Genomic DNA, 20,783 nt, shown 5'->3' with positions numbered 1-20,783 from the left:
TTGGGAATCCCGGCAGAACCCTCTTAGAAAGTAGCCCTGTTTATAACAGAGTCCGAAAGAGCGCGACCACATCGCAGTCCTGAAACCCAGAAACTGTCTAGAAGGGGCCTGGGGTCGCACCTTTGGCCTTCAGGGTCTGTAAAAGCTTCATCTCAAGCTCCCGGTCCCTGAATTTCCATTAAGAAGGATTTCGATCTCACTGTGTTTGTGTAATTTACTACTGAGCAAACTGCAGCCACACAATTACTCCCAGAGATTAAATCAGAGGCTGCCTCTGCGCTGAACAGATTCCGTGCTCATATAGCCCACCAGGCGCTAGCTGAAGAGTTTCTTCCAAGCATCACCCTGAAGGTAGCATGTGAGTGTAATGCAGCATTTCCTGGACTAAACTTCCTATGAGATTGACTGACTTGAAGGAACAACTTTCTCTTTAAGGATCCCCTATCATATCGGGTAGACGGGAACATTTCTTGAGCACCTGATTTACCTGGGGCACTTTCAGGTACATTGATGATTCCTTCATGGAGAAGTCGTTACCTGCCTGTTACAGATGAAATGAAAACATGTTTTTCAGGGACTTGCTCAGAGTCTTGACAGGGTAGGGATTTGAACCTAAGCTTTCCAAAGTAGCACCTATTTTTCAGGAGGCTTCTCTCTTAAAAGACACCACCTGAGGCGCACCAAGCTTTCACCTAATTGAACTCATTTCCAGTAGGACTAAAGGTACAAACGACAGCGTCACTCCGCCCTGACGATGTGGAATGCCTGCCTTTCAAAGTGCAGAGTGCCTGAATCTGAGGATTAGGTGAATAAACAGAACTCTTCAGAGTTAGCAAGGTATCTTTGTGTTCTGGGAAATTGGCCGAAATTGATGACAATTTGGGTTTGCTGAAGTATTTTCTCGTGGTAGCAAATGCTTGTACAAGAAGGGAAAAGCTGCATTCTCAGGAACACAGTCCCACAGAACAAGGTTCAAATTCCAGGCCTGCTTAGCCCCTTTGTGTATGACCTTGGGTGAGTTGTTTACCTAACATAGCGGGGCCTTAGTTTCTCAGTCACAAGAGAAATGATACTGTTTACCTTATAGGGAAGGAGCCCTGGTAGCATAGTGGGCTATGTGTTGGACTTCTAACCCATTAAAGGGCAACAGTTTGAAACCCCCAACCTCTCTCAGAGAAAGTTGAAGCTTTCTAGTCCCACAAAGATTTAGTCTTGGAAACCTGTAGGGGCAGTTCTGCTCTGACCTCCAGGATCGCTGTGTGTTGGAATCAACTCAGTGGCAGTGAGTGGATGAATTGAGTGAGTGAGTCACCTTACAGGGGAAGGAGGCCCCATAGCAATGTGGATAAGCGTTCCGCTGTGAACCGAGAGGCCTGCCGTTCAAGCACCCGCCATGATGGGGAAAGATGTGGCCATCTGCCGCGATAGTAATGTTAGGCTCGGAAACTTGATGAGCACTTCTGATCTGCCCAGTAGGGTCCGTCTTTCCTTGGATTGACTTGATGGCAGTGGGTTGGGTCTTGGTTTGTTTCTGAGCGTTCAGGATGGCTGTGGGATTAAATAGACCCAAGGTGGCTGAGTTGGCCCAGTGCCTGCAGCATTTTCAATGTTCAGTGAATGAGAGTACGCCTTGAACCAGTTCAGCTGCTACCTGAAAGATCGGTGGCTCGTGTCCACTCACAGACACCTTGGAAAAAAGACCTGGCAGTTGACTTCCAAGAAATCAGGCCTGGAGAAGCCTATGAAATATATTTCTCTGACATGCAAGGGGTGGTCATGAATTGAATAGACTCGGTTAGTAGTAGTAATCTTACTATTCAAGAGCATTAACTCCATGTCAGGAAGTTATGATTTGGCAAGAAGTAGGGTGGTGTAGTAGGTTATGCAGTTCGAAATCACAAATTGCTCCAAGTTCGGGTCTCAAATCCACAGGGGCAGTTCTAACCAGCCCTATAGGGTTGCCGTAAGTCAGAATGAACTCTACGACAGGTGGGTTTGTTGTTGTTGTTGTTGTTGTTACATCTATTTTTACTGGGCAGATTTCAAAGAGAAAGAAGAGAGCTGCATTGGACAGTGCAGACTGACAAGTTACAACATGTAACTTTATCCCATTGTTCCAGCCACTGCTTGTTAACTCAGGTGACAGAAGTCAAACACAAAACAAGCTATGCTCCTCCAGGTTACGTGTGTGTGTTGGTAAGTTGCTGACAGCCTTAGAGGTTTTCTTATGCACAGAGCAGTGTGTGCTAAAATGTTCTTCGTCCTAAAAAAGATTAAACACAAGCATTTTATGTGTATAAGGTCTGTGTGTGCGCACGCATTCTTGGAGTTGGAATAGTAGGGGTGACAAAAGTGAGTTGCTTTGCAAATAAAGGCATTTGATTCAAAAGTGGCACAATTGTGATACCAGCAAAACCTGTTGATGTCAAGGAATAGAAAGAGGCAGTTCTTCAGGTAGTTACATAGATGTAGGCTCAGGTCAGGTCTGTGTTTCATGTGAAATTCTCACTAATAATGTGTGTTTTAAAATTAACTTATTTTAGGCATCCATCATTTCATCTCAGGGGACTGCTTTCTGTTGGCTTTGTGTTTTTGGTTCCTCCCTCTGCTGTAGGACATTTGGTTGGTGTATCGATAGGCGATTGACTTTGCAAGGCACAGGAAACTGGCCCTGTAGAAGAGAGAGGATGTTATTTCGATAGAATGCTATGCATTTCTAATGTTTATAGACGGGCTTGGACCAGTGGAGTAGGTGGAAATGCTTTGAACACTATAAAGCCAGACATCAATGTTCATTCTGTAAGTTTAGTTGAGACGTGAAAAGAAAATCTTGATCAAGTTAGGAACATTCATTGAAAACAAAAACTAATTTCTGTAATTATACTATGTGCAAATCACTTTTTTAAAAAATTGTGGGCCAAAAAATGAAAGGGTTTTCTCCAAGCGTTTTCAAGCATTTCAGGGGAGATTGCCATCTTTTAGGGCAAGGGCTTGACTTTGTGTTGTTTTTTACATTATACAGTAAGGAGAAAATGGGGGGTGGGGGGTTGGAAGAACAGCCTATTCAAAGATGAACGGAACAAGAGGTGGTTAAAAGAATCCTAGCTTCATCCGAAAGCCAGGCCATGTTTGTTTGCAATGTGTCCCTGGGTGCAGTGCATATAAATGATGTCAGGTAGGAGCAATCTGACTTCCTTTTTCATTTTGCAGAAAGCAGAAGCCACTGGAGAAAAACGGCCAAGAGGCAGACCTAGGAAATGGGTGAGTCCTGAGATAGCGCTGCTGTCGTTTGTCTTTGTTTTTTTAAAGAAAAATTCCTGTCCTTTTTTTTCTTTTTTTTTTTAATGCCTGTATTTAGTGGAGGCTGGGGAAGGGGGAGGGGGCCTGACCTTCGGTCATCCATTACATGCATTTCGAACCTGGGGTTTGACAAACCTGTGAAAGGGTTAAGGCCAGCGACGGAATATTGCCACGTCTTACCATTAGACTCCGGAGTTTCTGCGGTGTTTTTCTCTCCTGGGATGGAGGCGCTCCGTTGTTTTCTCTTCTACCAACATGGAAAGCCCTGTTCCTCCAACCAGGGTAACAGTGAGATGACTGGTTCGTGGGTCGAGTCCCACAGGTGAAAGGGTGCTGGGAAACCTTGGAAGTTGATTAGAAATGGTGATAAGATCCAGATGAAGAGTACATGAGATAACTTTTTAGCCCCCCCCCCCCATTTCCTCCATGGCTCTGCTTTGGACACATCTCAGTTTGTAGGTGGTGTGTGTGTGTGTGTGTGTTGTTTGTCCAAATTGGTTTTGTTACAAAACGGGGTTTGTTTTTCCAGTGTTTCTTGCCTTGAGAGACACTGATGATGAGAGTTGCGGAAGCTCTTGACCCCACAGACACAGGGGCACCCCAGATCCTCGGAGGTCGGAAACTTGGAGATTGCTGGAGCACCTTACTGATTTGACCACTTGGACCTTGTTCCCTTTCCCGCCCCGCTGTCCTGTGTCCTTCTGGTTTGTCTTTTACACCAACGGAGGAGAAAACATTCTTAAAACGGAATAGAAATGTTTGCCGAGAAAGGCCGAGGGGCTGACCATCCCCAGCCACGCCTGGGACGGCTTGTCGCCTGCCTTTTCCCTTTGCCTGTCCCATCGTGTACATCTTTCTTTCCCACTGCGCGCCCTTCTGTTTTCCTGCTCGTTTGCCATTCCTGCGCCTCCAGTTCTGCGTCACTCTGTCCACTGCTACTGCCTCGTGTGCAGTTGGTTCATCTTGCGCTTTCCCCTCTGCTCAGCATGTGTTGGGATTCGATTTCTTAGCACAGGAAATGGGGATGATCTCTAGGTTCGAAACCTCTCGGTGTTGCAGCCTACCTGACAGTGAGGGCTTTGTGTTCAGTGAAGGCATTCTCTCCAAGCCGACCCTCTCCAGGGTGATCCCCAGCCCATGCCGAGGACCTCACTGCCATCGCGTCGGTGCCGCCTCAGGGTGGAGCTGCCCCTGTGAGTCCCCAAGCCCGTCACTCTTTGCAGGAGCGGATCATCCGTCTTTGTCCCGAGGAGGGGCTGACGGTTTGGGCCTTAGAAGCTTGCAGGTCCCAGCCCGAATTGTAACCGCCGTGCCTCCTCACTCCTCCTCTACCCGCCCTTCTCGTCCTCAGAAGCTCTGAACCTGCGACCATTCTTCTGGCACCTTAGAGTTCCCCCTCACTGCCCCCGTGTGTCTTGTTGCCAGGTGTCGTCAAGCTACTTTTTGACGCACAGCAACCCCGTGGGACAGAGTGTGCCTGCAGGGGCGTCCCGGAGGTCACCTCTATGGTAGTAGGTTGCCAGGTCTTTCCTCACTAGGGTGCTTGGGTGGGTTTGAACCACCAGCCTTTCTGTTAGCAGCTGAATGCTTAATGGTTGTACTACCTGGGTTCCTGTCCCTGTGCATTTCTGCGGGGCGTATTCAAAGGAAGTGTTAACAGTTTGACTTGAGATAGCTTTTCAGATATCTGAGGACAATGAACACATACCTTTGTCTTTGACTTTTTTTTACTGGTTCAACCATCCCTAATTATTACTCTCTTCGGAGCATGTTTGATTTTTGATCTTTTGAAATATGTTACCCAGAATGGAGTACCATAGATGTGGGCCCATGGCAGTGAGTTTATCACCTCCCGCGTTGCACGGAGAGTCCCAGAGACCCATTGCTGCTTCACAAGTCACGGATTCTTTGGGGTCAGGAATATGGACAGGGCACTGAAGAAAGGTTTGTCTCTCTGCTCCAAGATGTCTCGGGGGTTTCAGCTGACTCGACTACTCACCGGCAGGGAGCCCATTCCAACTCCTAGTGAGCTAGAGTAGAGGTTGCCATGCAGGTCTCTGAGAGGGCTACTCTTAATAGGAGTAGAAAGCCTCATCTTGCTCCCTCCTAGAGGCTGACGGTTTCGAATTACCGACCTTGTGGTTGGCAGCCCTGTGTGTAACCACTATGCCAGCAAGGGTTTCCGCGGAGAAGGCTCAAATGGCTGGTGGTGAGTATGATGCCTGGAGGTTAGAATCCGGAGGTTCTGGCTCTTCTGCAGGATTGGCTGGCAGCTGGTCACATGGGGGAGTGTTGAATGGGAAGCCTACTTGTGATCTCTCCAATTTAGTAGCCTGGGGTGGTCTTCCCTACTCGTACCCAAGGCCCCAGGGAGTGGGTTCTGCAAATGAGGTGGAAGTTGCGTGACCCTGTTTGATGCATTTCCAGAAGCTGGAAAGTGTACTGCAGCGAGCACATTGTGGCCCAAGTTGATATTGTCATGTGCATCAACTGTCAGGGGTCTTCACAGAGGGTGTGAAAAAATCCCAGGGTCTTCTCATTCTCTTTTTCCACAGACTTTTTGAAGCCCCCCACCCCACACCCCCTATACACCTTCCATATGTAAATCTGAGCATCAGAACTTTGTAAAGGACATCCAATCCACTTGAATTAAGCAGGAAGCTTCCACTGAGCAACATGATAGAAAATAGGCAAGCGCTTTGAGGGAATGGGAGTAATGTGAAGAGTAAATAAAACAAACTGTAAGCAAATACAATGAAAGTTAACACAACAACCTCAGTCAAGTGTGATCTCAACTGGTCTTTCTACATTTCATCTCCTAGATTTAGGCATCCCATAATGCTCACCAGGAATCTGAAAGTGCCCTGCTCTTCTCAGAAACTTCCTATAGCTTCATAGCTGGTGTCCGAGTTAATCACCGTCTGCCCCTCTTGGCACTTTACAGTTTCCGCCCATCTGCCTTCATTGTTTTGTGTCAACTTAAGCGCAGTGGGTTTGTTTTGGTTTATCTTTATGGCTTTATAACCCACCACTCATTCTCATACACATGATGTTTCTGTCAAGGTGGTATAATTTATATATGTGTGTGTGTGTGTATGTGTGTGTATATATTTTTTCCTTATTAATGGCTTCTTAACTTATTCTACGGGATCTGAATTCCAAATACCTGATGTTTCTGCTGGGTGAGACTCATCTAAGACTTCCACCACAGAAACCCTTGTCGTTCTGGGACTAACTAGCCATGGTCATTGATTCTCACGGAGTCTACTTCATACTGGACTTGAGGTTGGAAACTGGTGTGTGTTGAATTGTTACAAGCCCCTGATGTGGTCCCCAAAGAAGAGTTGGTCTATTTTGAAAAGGAAATAAAAGGAAATTGTATATGTTTTTTTTAGACAGCATGCTTCCTCTTTGCTTGTATGTCTTCTCTTGGCTAGGGTATGCAGCCGGTCATATCAAGGCATTCAGTTCAGTGGCATTCTCTGCTGGAAAGCTTGTACTAAAGAAATAAATTATTGCATTTTCCATAGGAAATGGGCTTGCACTTTATAATGAGTTCACTTCTTTCCAACAGTGTCATTCATGGATTTCCTTGACTTGGGCATATTTGAACTGAGCCACACTGTGTTTAGAAGGCACATAGTTTGAAATCTAAGTTATCCTCATTTATTTGTCTCTAAACTTCGTAAAAATTTTTATGCTTTAAAAGTAAAATGTGTGACTCTTATGATTTCATGAAATGGGTCTAAAAATATATATCTATAGTATATAACTCTCTGCTCTGATCTGATTGGGACCTGTAGCTCATAGGGTGACTGTGTTTGATCTAACTAAAGTATGAAGGGCCTTTCAAAGGTTTATGGAAAAATTCCATTACAAATTAATTCAGTGTTTGCATAAACTTTTGGAAGCCCTGTAGTGTGTATGTGACTAATATGTTGATCTAGGGAATATGTTAACTACTGGTTTCTTAAATCTTCTTTACCTTGTTTCCCCTCCTATTGTTTTGATTAGCTAATCTTGAATTTCACTTACTTTGTGTGTGAGAAATGATGAGAGATAAAGAACAGAAATGTGTGTGGTTACCAACTGCCTTCACGTCTATCCTGACTCTTGGTGGCCCAACAGGACAGCGTGGAACTTCCCGTATCCTTTTCCCATTGAGTCTTTAGGTCATCCAGTCTCTAGCTCTCTTCTTGCCCACGCTCCTTGTCTTTGCTGTTTCCCTCTGCTCATTATGGCCTCCGTTAGATGGTAGGCAGGGTTGAGTAAGGAGAGGGTCAGTACTGATTGGGAAAAAAGCTTGGTAAGAAGGAGGCAGGAGTGAGTAATGGCAAACAGATCATTCAGATAAATCTGCCCATTGGATGCAGCTAGGCTACTCCCAGACTCTGTCCTCAGCAATAATTAAGTGAATGTAGCCATGACATTGAAGGTTCCCCCCCCCCTTTTCTTTCCACTCATCACTTGTTGACTCTTAAAATAAACGTGATCTTAGAAATTAATTGAAAACCCTTTCCCTCGGCTGGTTCTGGTTACCCGAAAGAAGCCAGGATCATACAAGCTCATTTCCAAACAAGTGGCCATGTAAGTGAGGTGTCAGCCAAGTCCCCACAGAAGGAGCACACCAGCCAAGGATTCCAGGATTGTAAATAATAAAATTCAAGATCAGAGGAGGGAGTTGTACTAGAGCTTAAATTCTGAGCATCCAGTTTGCAGAAGGCTGGGTATGATAATGAAAGGCCAAAATATCTTTACAGAGTCTCCATTGGATTAAGCCTCCACTGTATTCCCTTGAGCAAATGGCCAGAGATGTGAATAGTCTTGCCCTCAGACAGAGTGCACTGGAAAGTGAATTGCTGCAGATATCAAGCACAAACTCACTGCCGTCTAATTGATTCTGACTTGTAGCAACCCGAGAAGGCAGATTGAGCTGTTCCCCGGGTTTCTGAGGCTGTGCATCTTGGAAAGACTTCATCTTTCCCCTGGGGCTCCAGGAGTGACTGGTGGGTTTGAGCTCCTGACCTTGGGGTTGGCAGTCTAAAGTGTGGTCTGCTAAGCCACCAGGCTCCTGCTGCACAAATATAGTTAGGTTAAAATTTAACATCTTTGTTTCTCCTTTTGGCCCATTTTTAAGTTGTTCTAGTTTTCTTCTCTGTTTTTTGCTTTCTTTTGGATTGATGCTTTTCTGTGTTTTGTATTTTGATGTTGATTGTTTTTCTGTTTGGAACGGCTATGTGAAATCCAGTATAAGTAAATCCATAGAGACAGGAACCAGAGTAATCATTTCTTAGGATTATGGCAGGGGAGGTTGTGGGAAATGAGCTATAATAATGGATATATGAGGGAGTACCCCCCCCCAAAAAAAAAACAAACAAAAACCCTGCCATTGCACTGGGCAGAGAGGAGCTTTTATAATACCTATTTTTCCTGCTAGACAAACAGCAAGCCACTTGCTCTGAGTTAGTGCACCCAGTGGTGTAGCCTGGGAAGGTTCACTCAGGTCACAGTGAATTTTTTGTGTAAGAGCAATTTTGCTCAACCTCGTTTTTTGTGGTGGTCGATTTAAGAGAGCAGTGTGTGCCTGTGGCATTTTGTTTCCTCCTCAGGGAAAATGCCGCAGAAACTGTTGTGCTGTTGAACACAGCTTACAAGGACAGTGCTATGGGGAAAACACAAGTGTACGAGTCGTTTTCTCATTTCAAAAAAGGTGAAATGTCGATTGATGACAAACTTTGTTCTGGGTGTCTGTCAACTTCCTGAATGGGCGAAAATGTTGACTCATAGTGCATTTGGAGTTCGTGCCACCAGGTCAAGCTTTCTATTTAGAGTTTCTGAAAAGGTTGTTTAACTGTGTGACAAAGAAGGCCTGATTTGTGGCAGACGGGGGACTAGCTTTGCCACTACGACAATGGACCTGCTCACACAACCCTCTAAGTGTTCCAGTTTTTGCCAAAAAACAGCATGCCTCTTGCCCCACACACCTTACTCACCTGACCTTGCTCCATGCGACTTCCTTTTGTTTCCGTGAAGAGGGACATGAAAGGATACCAGTTTGACTACAATGTGGAAGGAGGTGAAGGAAAAAACAAGGAAGGAAGGTGCTGTCAGGCATCCAAACAGATGAGTTTGAAAAATGTTTCCAAAAAATGGAATTGCAGATTTGACAAATGTATTAGGTTTAATGGAGAGTGCTTTGAAGGTGGGAAGGTTGTTTGGTAAAAAAATTTAAATACATAGCTTTGAAAAATAACTCTTTTTTTTTTTTTTTTAGTCCACCCTTGTAAGAATCAAGAAAATGTTCTAAAACTGATTCTGGTGATGATTGCACAACTCTTTTTAAATATATTTGTGCCATTGAATTGTATGGTACATGAATTATATGTCAATAAAACTTTTTCATAAAGAAAAAGATAAGTCTTTTTCAGGAAACTATACTAAGCCAATGTTTCTTTTTATGTTTCCTCAGTATTGAGGCATGGCTATAGATTAAAGTTTGGCTTAGCCAGTCAGTTCAAATTCAGAAGAATTGCACTGAATCTATTCTTGCATTAGACTCTTGATTCAGGAATGATATTTCTTTAAATTTAAACAAGGGGAGGTGTCTTACTTTCGAGGTCGCATTTAGATGGGAAAAGGGCATGTATATAATCCCAGCTGTATGACCCATGTAAGCCCATATTATCACTTTGCGCCTTGGTTTCAAAGCATGAGTGCCGAAAGTGCATGTTCAGTGCCTATCTGAGCATAGTGCCAGGCAGACGGCTTATCCTGTGAAGTAGATCCTAGTGATATAATCTCTTTGAATATGTTTTTGCTCATCATTTGCCTAGCTTGTTTTTGTCGGGTGCTCTCGAGCTGATAGGGGCGCACAGCGACCCTATGTCGAATGTCCCATCGGGTTTCCTAAGCTGCGCTCTTTGTGGAAGGGGTCCTGGAGGTACAGGGGCTTGAGTTGCACCTACTAAGGGAGAGGTGACGGTTTGATCTGAAACAGATGGAACCGTCTGCTTTTGTAAAAATGATTGTTGTTGTTCGGTGCTGTTGTTTGCTTCTGTCGTAGCGACCCAGTGGACAACAGCATGAAACAACTGCTCTGTCCTGTACCACCCTCACCACCTTTGCTACATCCCCAGCTCACACCCCCAGTTCTGCAGCCACTGTGTGAGTTCATCTCCTCAAGAGGCAGCCTTGGGAGCGGAACAAGGGGACACTGTGACTTGAGGTCGGGGATGTCGGGTTGTATCCTTGCACCATACGAAATCTGTATGCTGAGCAAATGGTCTGAGAAGCTGGACAGCACGTGACATCCTCAGTGAGCTGCCTGCAGCTAGCCCAGCCTGCTCACTGAGAGCAAAGAGAACTGAAATGACCAGGAAATGTTCAGCCTTAGAGACCCTACGGGACAGTTGTGCTCTGTCCTTAAAGGTTAGAATGAGTGGGAAGCGACTCAATAGCAAGATTTGGTTTCCTTTTGGTCTCGCACTTAGCCTTCTCACCATCAGACCTCGTTACTTGGCTGGACCATGTTTAATGCCTACATCTTCAATTCCAAAATCATTTGATGTCGTTATTTTCCAATTGTTTAGCTGACAGTATGTGGATCTAGCCCTAAACTTCATTCTAGGATGTAGGGGCCAACAGGATTGGTACGGTACCTTCATTGAGCTTATACTCTGGGGAGCAGGAAATCTGATGCTAAACAGTTGATTGTTAGTCTGTGCTTTGTGTGCTGTATGGTGAAATTAAATGTCAGCTTTGGAATAATGTGAACTCTGTAGGATTTTGACCGTTGACCCATAGAAATGGCTACCTTGCTTATCCTAATGGTAAAATAATTCTATCTCATGGCCTGAATTTACCCAATTATATGAATTATGGAGCCCTACTGGAGTGGTGATGAAATGGCTAAGCAACAGGTTGATGGTTTGAACCCACCCACCATTCCGAGAGAAAGATGAGGCAGTCTGCTTCTGTAAAGATTACAAGGAACCCTGTTGGCGGGGAGGGGTTCTGGTCTCCAGGGTCCATGTGAGCCAGAATTGACTCAGGGATTGGTTTGTTGCTGCTGTTGCTGTTTCTGAATGTGGTGATTTATGAATGAGCTCTTGAGGTTAGACGGTGTATTGTAGTTATCTTTCTACCTATGGTACCTAGGACACAGCAATGTGATGGAGAGCTCACAGAGCTGGGTTTGGGTATCTGTTTACCAAGGCAGACCTCTCAGGGTCAGCAGCCCCGGTTTTTCTGTGTGGAGAGCAGGTTGCTGACAGTTCTCAACTCCTAGATTATTTGGGGGAATCTTTGATGGGAAGAAGCCGTCAAAGAACTTTATTCACCAAGTAGGAAGCACTCGGTAGACCATAGTCCTTGATGTTAGTAAAGTTCCCAGCCCATCATGGCATGGGGCCAGTAGAATACCAGCATTTCTATCTGTGTATAAAGTACGGTCTTTGAGCTTGTTTTCCAAGGGTGAATGTGGGCCTGAGTTGCTTGCCTTGTTTTGTTGTGCTTGCTTGTTTTCTAACTGATGATTTGAATTGTTACAGAGGCTACTCAAGGTGAAGGGTCAGATCGGGAGACATCCAAACCATGTTGGTCATGATGTTGAGTTCTACTTGAAGCCTGCTACAGTTTCCTCAGCCTAACTTTTAAATGTCCCTAATGGAAATTTGCTGGAGCATTTTCGGTCTTGGGCTCATTTGCTGTGGATAGATCTAGCAGTGGGGAGGGCTGTATGGACATGGCCCTGGCCAGGGGCCCCTGTGTCTTGAGAGACAGCCATTAAATTAGTAGTGATGTCCATGACACTGGCCATGTGCTGTATGAGCTTAATGGAGAGAATAGAAAAAGGCCTTTGTGATAACACTGCTCATCCTGTAACAGGTAGAATTTTCTTTAAGCCATTCATCCCCCCCTTTAAATTCAGAGTACATTGGGTGAGAATGATCCCATTTCCAACTCCGGTTTTACACCCCTACCCTGTATTATTCCTTTTGGAGCAATGGGATAGAGTTTAATGACTTTATGTTTGGATTGGCCATTTACAGAGTGCTCCTGTTCCGACTTTCAAACCAAGACAGTGGCTCTGTGCTGTTGGTCTGCCCATGTTTTTCTTGCAGTGGTACCCTGCTGCATCTTTCCGTGACCAGTAAGATTTTTCGGCGACTCCGCAGGCTTGGGGCTTTGTGTTTTGCAATTTAGTCAAGCAATTGTTGAGCTGCACAAGGTTGTTTCAAACATCTAATTTTATAAGTAACAAACCAGTGTATTGCTGATGTCTAGTCTTAAGCCACCAATTAAAAAAGTTAAGAGCAAAACTACTGTCTCTGCTTGCGTTGTTGAAACTTGTCTTAGGACTGCCTTAGTGTTCACAGGGAACTAATTTGCACTCCACTCCCTCGTACCACACAGTCTTCTGCAAGCCATGGCAGAGAAAGGTGGCTTATGTATCTCACCAGATCAGTAGGCTGTTGCATAGACTGTACGGTGTGAGTGGCCTTGGCCATGCATGGTCATAGCGTGAAGGAATCCTCAGTGATGGGGAGATTTTTTTTTGCTATAAGAAGAGTTTTATGCCTGAGATTATTGTAATGGTTTAGTATTCCCCAGCATCACTGTGTATGTAGGTATGTTCTTCCAGGTAAACGTGTTACTATCAAAATTCAGAATCTCACTTGAGAAGCTGGCATTTTTACCAGTTAAAGCACCCTCCCTGGGAACAGGAGGGTCTTACTATGCTCAGCCTAAACTTCTCCTTGTGCAGCTTTCCATCCATTTCCTCTTGCCTTGTTCTTAGTGGTGATGGAAGACATCTGGTGTGTTCCTCTTCAGAATAAAGCTGCCCTCCTTGGTGCGTAGGATGGGAGGTGCACTGACAGATTCGGTTTGAGGCCAAGTCTTAGCACTTACAAGCCTTGGGCCATTGTTAATTCGCTGGGTGTAAATGCCTTCTTTGGTAAAATAAGGTTAGTAACCCTTCCTGTAGAGACCCTGGGTAATGGGCTTACCTACTCAAACCAAACTCAGTACCCTTGAGTGAATTCTGACGCCTAGTGACTCTACAGGACAGGGAGGAACTGCCCCTGTGTGTTTCTGAGACTAGAGCGTTCTTCAGGGGAGTAGAAAGTCTCGGCTTTATCCCGAGGAGCAGCTGGTGGTTTTGAACTGTTAGGCCCAGTGTGCAACCACAGGGCCACCAGGGCTCCTCTGTGCATCTACTAGACGCCCAGAGTCGGTCACCTTTTATTGTCATTGTTAGAACAGGTGAGAATGTCAGCCTTCTCGTGTCCATGGTAACGTTCTGCCTGTGTCATTTGTTTCTCTCACCCGCTCACCACGGTTCTGAAGTAGACATTGGGTGAGACTCACGGGAGCACTAGGCTTGCAATGAAAGGCAGATGTGGCCTGCTCTTGGACTGAATGCATTTCTAGTTTGTGACCTGGGACAAGTCACTGGTCTTGGAGCCCAAGTGTCTGTTTGTAAAATAGGAGTGTCATGCTCATGTCTTCTCCTGATTGAAATGAGGGCAACTTAAAGCAATTTGTAAGTCGCGATTCATTATGCAACCATAAACCAATCATAAACACAAGAGCTTTCCAAATGCAATGCTTTTGTAGATTTGCTTTAAAAACGGTTTCTGTACAATTGATTCTGACCCATGAAAATCCCATGTGTGGTAGAGGAGAGCTGTGCTCCATAGAGTTACCTAAGCCTGGTTCTTTGCAAGTAGCTCACCAGGCCTTTCTTCTGTGGCCAGCTGGGCAGACATGAACCGCCAACTGTCTGCTTTGTAGTTCAGCATGGTAATCATTTGTACCACCAGGGATTTCACCCTTGGCTGTGACTTTCAAAACTTAGGTCACCATTATCAGCTTCACCCTCGTCCAGGAGCAAGTATTAGGCATTTACTCTTTTGACATCTGTTATTGTTAAACCCTTCCAATACGGTCTCTGTGCTTATCGTTGGCAGGTAAAGCAGAAAACTTCCCGGTGTACTAGGGGCATATATTGTGACAGTTTTAATAGATTCGAGATAACGAGTTGGAGTATCTAAGCGGGGAAACAAAGTTGGGTGAGGTGGAGAGAGGGCCAGGTGGCTGAAGTGAGAATAGATAGAGATGACGCCGGAAGGGCAGCAGATCTCTTTTTCTAAGGGACATTCAAGAAAAAGATTCTAGATCCAGACCTCTGAAGGTGCAGCGACTGCCAAATTCCAAATGGATCAACGGCGTGGCCAAGGCAAGACTGGGCAAGAAGGGGACTTGGCCAGACCTTGGAGGACTGATTAAACGGACCGTGGCCTTGGAGTTTGTGAGCAGCAGGAGAGGACAATGATCCTGTCATGGTGGAGATGCAGGGAAACCTGCGAGAGCTATGCTGCATGGTTATTCTAGGTCTCGCAAGTTTTCTGTCTTCGACAGGGCTGGCCACTTTGCTGTTGCCCGCTTGAGTGGGAAACATTTGCGTTTTCCTTCGCTTGCAGGTTTCTGCCATACATGGGGGATAGCTTCCCAGGTTTTACCGTGCGCTCTGAAGGGGGCTGTTGGGATGATTGATGGGTGTGTAGAGAAGGGGCTGATGCTGGCGCAGACCAGCAGGAAGACTGAGTGCCTTGGCCATGGGCACTGGACCCCAAGGTCTGTTGACAAGCACTGACGTGGGGTGGCGGTGGGGAGGAGGAAGAGGAGGTAGTAAGACTATATGCGGTAATGCTTATGTGAATATTCACATGCATTATTGGTTTTATTTTTGAAATCCATTGGATATTGTTAGAGTTTGTAGAAGCAAGAACGTTTCTTTGGGTCAAGGAGCCCTGCTGGCTTAAAGGTTCGGCACTGGGCTGTGATTGAAGAGGTTGGCGATTGGATCACTCCAAATGGCTCCACCGGACGATGACCTGGTGATTGATTAGTCCCCCACCCTCACCCCAATCAAGGCAGCAGCTTGGGAAACCCCATGGGGCTGTCAGAGTCTGCTCAACAGCACCTTGACCATCTTTCGATTTTGTTAACTTCACCCGTTTAGTTTCGTGTTTCATTGTGGGGCTGGGCGCACTTCAGCTTTGGTAATGGAGTAGCGACTTGGTTCTCTATCTCTGCTGATTATTCCTCACGCAGCCAGATCCTCACTCGCTTCCCACGCAGAGGCCCTCTGTGCTCCCGAAAGTAGCTTTTCAGCAGTTGCATGTCTGCCGATGGCTGCGTGTGACCCTAGCCATTCAGTCATTTAATCATTGTTGGCTGGCCCCTAAGCCGGTGACTCTGGGCCACAGCAGAGTAGTTGTGTGATGTTATGTCTGGGACCTGAGTCTGCATCCTCGCTGCCGTGGAGTCCCGCCCTTGCTGCGCCGGGCAGCATAAGGCACATTGCTGGCGCGGAGTAAGTACTCAGGGAGCTTTCTTGCTTTTTCCGTCCCTCTCTGGACCACCCGCAGTCGGCAGGGAAAGCTGAGGGGGGGACGTGTGGGCATGCAGGGCTGGGCTCTGGTTCCCTGAGGGAAGATGATGGCATGGTTCTACTGCTGGGTCTCCTGTTCTCTCAGCGATGAGAAAATTACTTAGGGGAAATTAACATTTTTTAAAAAATTTGTGCAAAATCAACACAGCATTTACTGTGACATTTGAGAATATTCATGATTACAAATATTTGGGGGGTTTTCTTCATTATTTTGTGATCAGTTAACATTGCTTAGATTTTAGGGACTATCAGGTTTCCTTCTGATTCTTAGATAAGGAATCCTCAAGTTAGAAAGGAACGGTTGGGTGTCCTTATCTATTTGTACTTGCTCTGCTAGACAGAACAATCAGACCTTCTTTCTTTCTACTTTACCTCAATTTCCAGCAAATACATTCTTTTCTCTTTTTCTGAATTGAGGTAACTGGAAATTCTCAAAGCACTTTGACTGGATTTCACCAGTGGGAACATTTTGCCCAGCCGTAGTATGGTCACTCAGCTAGGATATTGACAAGGCTATAAAATTGACCTGTTTTGTTCAGATGGCCCCATTTTTTCACGTGTATGCATGTGCGTGTGTGTGATAAAGTTCTATGTAATTGTTATCACCTCTTCGGGCTCATTCATCCACTGTCCAAGGTGTCATCGTTTAGTATTGTAAATTGCCTGAGCGTTTGAGGCACACTCATGAGAAGAGATGTTAACCTGTGTCTTCTAAATGCACACAGGCTTTGGGTGGCTGTGGGAGGTAGACCATAGGATCTTTGGCCAATCGTTGTTTCTGCCCGTGGCCTGTCATTTTTGTCTTCAGACTGAAGGGATGGCCCTCACAGGTTAGCAGGCCAATGCCCACCTGACAGGGCCACCACCGAGGGTGGCAAATTCCTTATTCGTAGGGCATATGTAGTAAATGCCTTCGCTATTCCAATAGCATTATGTCCCGCAGTTAAAAATAGAAAAATAAAGAAAAGTTGCAGCTGTATCACACATACATACACACACAGCTGTGCTGAGATGCAAAACACTGGGCAGATGGCCAGCTAATATCTCAGCATCTCAAAAAGAAAAAAAAAACAACCCTGGATTTGCAAATAGCTCAAAGTGTGAATATAAAAATTTGAGAGTGACAAAGGTCTATTGCATTCCACTCATCACTCCTAAAATCTGAGTGTTTGGTTAGATAATCAAAACACAGTTATTATTGTTGTTATTTTCAGTGTTTGGAGCAGCGATGCTTGATCATAACAGATACAGGCAAAGCTGTCAGTATAAACGTTTTAGAGGCTCTGTTCAGCATGCTTGTTGGGAATGCACTAGTGGTGCACAATCCATTCTTCTTCCTCAATCCCTTTAAACAAAGACTTTACATTTTGCCACTTTAAAAATCCAGGAATTGCAAATGATCATCTTTACTTGTGAGAATCACCATTGCCTAATCTGAATTAAACTTACCTTCCTAATCAGCTGGGGACAGTTTGAGAATCTTGCAAGTAAAGAAAAACTAGATTTTAAAGAAAAAATTAAAAAAAATAAATAAAAAGAAAAAAAAAAGAAAAAATTTTATGAAAGAAGATTAGGATATGATGCTAGGATGGCTGGTTGTCATTTCCCCCCTCCTAGTTGTGCTCTGTAAAGTGGCTGTGAACGTGGATGAGGAAACACTTGAGGATGTAAGGAGGTGGGTTCCCATGAGCCTTCTAGTCACACCTTTGCTCCAACTGAACCAGGCATGGCCTTGTTTAACGTGATTCTGTTGACGTCACCTTATTTAATGTACGCTCATTCACATTCCACTCATGGCCACAGCGTGGTAGCTCACGGCTGAACAGAGCTCCACGAACACACGTTTCTTCACCGGGCCTATCACGGCATTCTTACTCTTAACAACACTAGTCAGTCCTTCAGCGCTATGCCTGGGGCTGTTTCCAACAGAAATCACCAAAGAGCAAGCACAAAAATACCAAAAAATGAAATGTGGCCACCAGAGAAATGTGGAGCTAAGTAAACATTAGAAAAGACACTTGTTAGAAAGGCATCAGCTCAGAAACAGGAAGGCAGAGTGTCTCCTTGTTCAACCTCAACTGGGTCAAGGGCATCAGGGAACTCAAACATCTCCTTCCTTATATTCAGGGGTGATGACAGAGCTCCAAGAATCTTGATTTGGGGCTTACAGATAAAACTTGGCGAGTCGGCAAGTTTGCAAATGTGGAATCTGTGGACATTGAGAATGGGCCGTACTGCCATGGAAAACTGCCTTGGGCTATTTAACCCGAATAGACACAGCCAAACTGGTGATGTGGCAGCAACGAGTGGCACGTCGTGTCCTGATACCTGCTAGTACCGCTTTGTCTAAGTGATGTTAGAAGACTCCATTGTGACGGTATTATAATGTTAGTCTATTTTGTGCTTGGTTTACAGGCCCCTCAAGGGGCCCTGGTGGCACTTCTGTGAGGTGTTCAGCTGCTAAGGGGCAAGTTAGTGGCTGGTGGCCTAGTGGGTTACACTGTGGTCTACCAACCTCAGAGTTAGCATTTTAAAACCACAGGCTGCTACTCCCGTGAAGGTCTTGTACTCCCGTGAAGGTTAGACACAGTCTCAGAGGGGCAAGTTCTACCTTTTCCCATCGAGTTGCTAAGACAAAGTCAACTTGTTGAGAGACTGCCCTGGTGATCAGGCCCCACCTACAGGTTAGAAAATTTCTTTTGTCTGATGGGCTGAAATCAATGACATCTAACCACAAGTCAAGTCTTCTCAAAGAGAGCAGGTGACACCCCCCCTTAAAGTGGGGTGTGTGTGGGGGTGTGTGTGATCAATTTAGCATCCACACCCTGGTTAGGGAGGGTAAGCCCCCAGCTCTCCCAAGTTCTAGTCCACTGCTTCCTGCTGTGCTGAGCATTATGCCCTCACCTCCCACGCCTTCCTCGGTTTCCCTTTGTCACGTTGACCTCCGCTGTCTGGGGACCTTCCTCCTTCAGGTCTCTAGCTCCCAGCTCCCTTTTAGAGCCAGGCAGGTGTTTGTAACACAAAACGAGAGCCTGCGATCAGTGGAAGTGAGTGCAACAGTGCCGTATCCAACATTCGTACGTACAGATGTTGTGACAGTAGCATATTGAAAAGCTTTAAAAATGGCTTTGCGTGCGACTTTTGGATCCATTCTTTCCTTTGACACCATTTCTTGGGCCTTGTTTACTTCAAGGGGGTAGGGGGGAGGTGGGGGGCCTGGGATGACGAGGCCCGAAAACACCTCGTTTTTCACTTTAGCTTGGGAACCAGTGAGAGATTTTGTTTTCAGGGACCTGAATGCTGTGGCACAGAACCCTAGCACTGTCTTTATCATTTTGAGTTTGTTTATTAGATTCTTGTTTGTATGTGCTGAGTCTCTAGCTCTGTGTGTGGTGTGGTGTGTGTGTGTGTGTGTGTGTGTGTGTGTGTGTGAGAGAGAGAGAGAGAGAGAGAGAATAAGAGGACCCAATTTTATTTCTGAGGTAGTAAAGTCTGGCACCGCAGATTTGTTCTGGAATATGTAATGGTGTGTATATAATTTTTTAAGGAAAAACTAAACCGTGTTGCGTCAAGTGGATTCCAACCCAGTGACCGCAGAGGGCAGGCTAGACCTGCCCCAGAGTTTCCAAGGCAGTGATCCTCGTGGAGCCTATGCCACAGCTGTCTCCCGGGAAGACTGGTGGGCTCCCTCCAGTTGCTGACCTTTGGCTTAGTAGCCGAGCACTTAGCTACCATTTTTAATGACGAGTTGAAAGGAATACTACTGTCACTCTGGACTGTATGAGTTTCCCCCAGACTCCACGAGTTAATTATCACAGGCGACGCCTGCTCGTGTTACTTGAGCTGTTGGGGAAGACATGTTAGTAGAGCCTCCGTGTGTACCTCTTAGAATAGATGGTCAAACCCACGTAGTGGGTAAACACGGGCCTCGAAATCCCCGCTGAGGCTGACATCTTTTGAGTTTCCAATATGCCTCTCCCCAGAAGGCTAGTCCCCATTTCGTGTGAGCATACAGACCCGGGAGAACGCGGTTTCTCCCCTTCTGACGTTTTGATAATTACGCCCTCTGTGCGCAGTGGTAGCCTATTAACTGACTCGAATACCACGGCCCGCAGGATAGCCTCAGCTTTCCATCTATTGGAACTGTGAGGATTTTCTATAATGGCGCTTTAGCAATAATGATGGAGGTGCAGGCATTTCCTGAGGATTAATGACCAGCTGGGAGGAACCCTTGGCCCTTGGCTCTGCCTCCCAGCCAGTCATTCATTCTAAGGAAATGTCGTTTGCGGAGGTTGTTATTGCTATTATAAGCTTAAAATAGAAAAACATAATAGGCGTATGAGTTATTTTTATGGGTTGATGCAGTTTCCAATGGTATATATTATTTCTAGAAAATGAATGTGTATTATATATTGTTTCTAGAAAATGAATGTGTACACATAAAGTAGCCCATCAACTGGCTTGACTCGTCCCTCAGTACTCCGTATGCGTTGTGACGGGTTTGCAGCTCTCTCTACCTTTCCCCCTTAAAAAAAGCGGAAGAAAAACGGACTCAGGAATCCGTGTTGGTTTGAGGCCTGCACACGCAGTATTTATTCGGTGACGCCTCTGGAAACGCTGTGTGGGGGTCTTAAGATTACAGCCTTGGAAGCCCTAAGGGATGATTCTACTCTGTCCTAAAGGGTTGTGCTGAGCTGGAATCCACGCAAGGCAGTGGGTTGAGTTGCTTGTTTAACTGGCTATTGCTCTGGTCTACGGGGACAGTCCTGGTACTTGACTTGGGAAAGTCAGCCAGTGAAAACCCTCTCAGTCACAACGGTTCCAATTTGCAACTGATTGATCCTGGGGTTGGCACCGAACTGGGCAACACTCCACTTGGTAGTTCCCGGGGTTGTAAGGAGTCAGGAACTATGTGAGAGCAGCTCACAACAGCAGCACTGGCGAATGCCTTTCTGGTCATTTCTGGATCCATTATATATTCACCGTCGCTCTGGAAGGACCCTCGGTGGTGTAGTGGTTCTGC

At 45.6% G+C, this 20,783-nt stretch overlaps 1 protein-coding gene across 1 annotated transcript in view; it reads left to right on the top strand.

Moving 5' to 3' along the window:
- Positions 1-20,783, top strand: part of HMGA2 (high mobility group AT-hook 2) — a 142,953-nt gene that overhangs the window by 15,228 nt on the left and 106,942 nt on the right. The window contains exon 3 of the mRNA XM_004700476.2: positions 3,211-3,261. Within this exon, the coding sequence (XP_004700533.1) occupies positions 3,211-3,261 (51 nt within the window). The remainder of the gene's footprint in view (positions 1-3,210; positions 3,262-20,783) is intronic.

This window comes from Echinops telfairi, unplaced genomic scaffold (assembly GCF_000313985.2).
Source record: "Echinops telfairi isolate 266 unplaced genomic scaffold, ASM31398v2 ScPeMD7_2;HRSCAF=8, whole genome shotgun sequence".
Classification (NCBI taxonomy): Eukaryota; Metazoa; Chordata; class Mammalia; order Afrosoricida; family Tenrecidae; genus Echinops; species Echinops telfairi.
The sequence above is the reverse complement of the archived record's forward strand: the minus strand, read 5'-3'. Positions and strand labels throughout refer to the sequence as shown.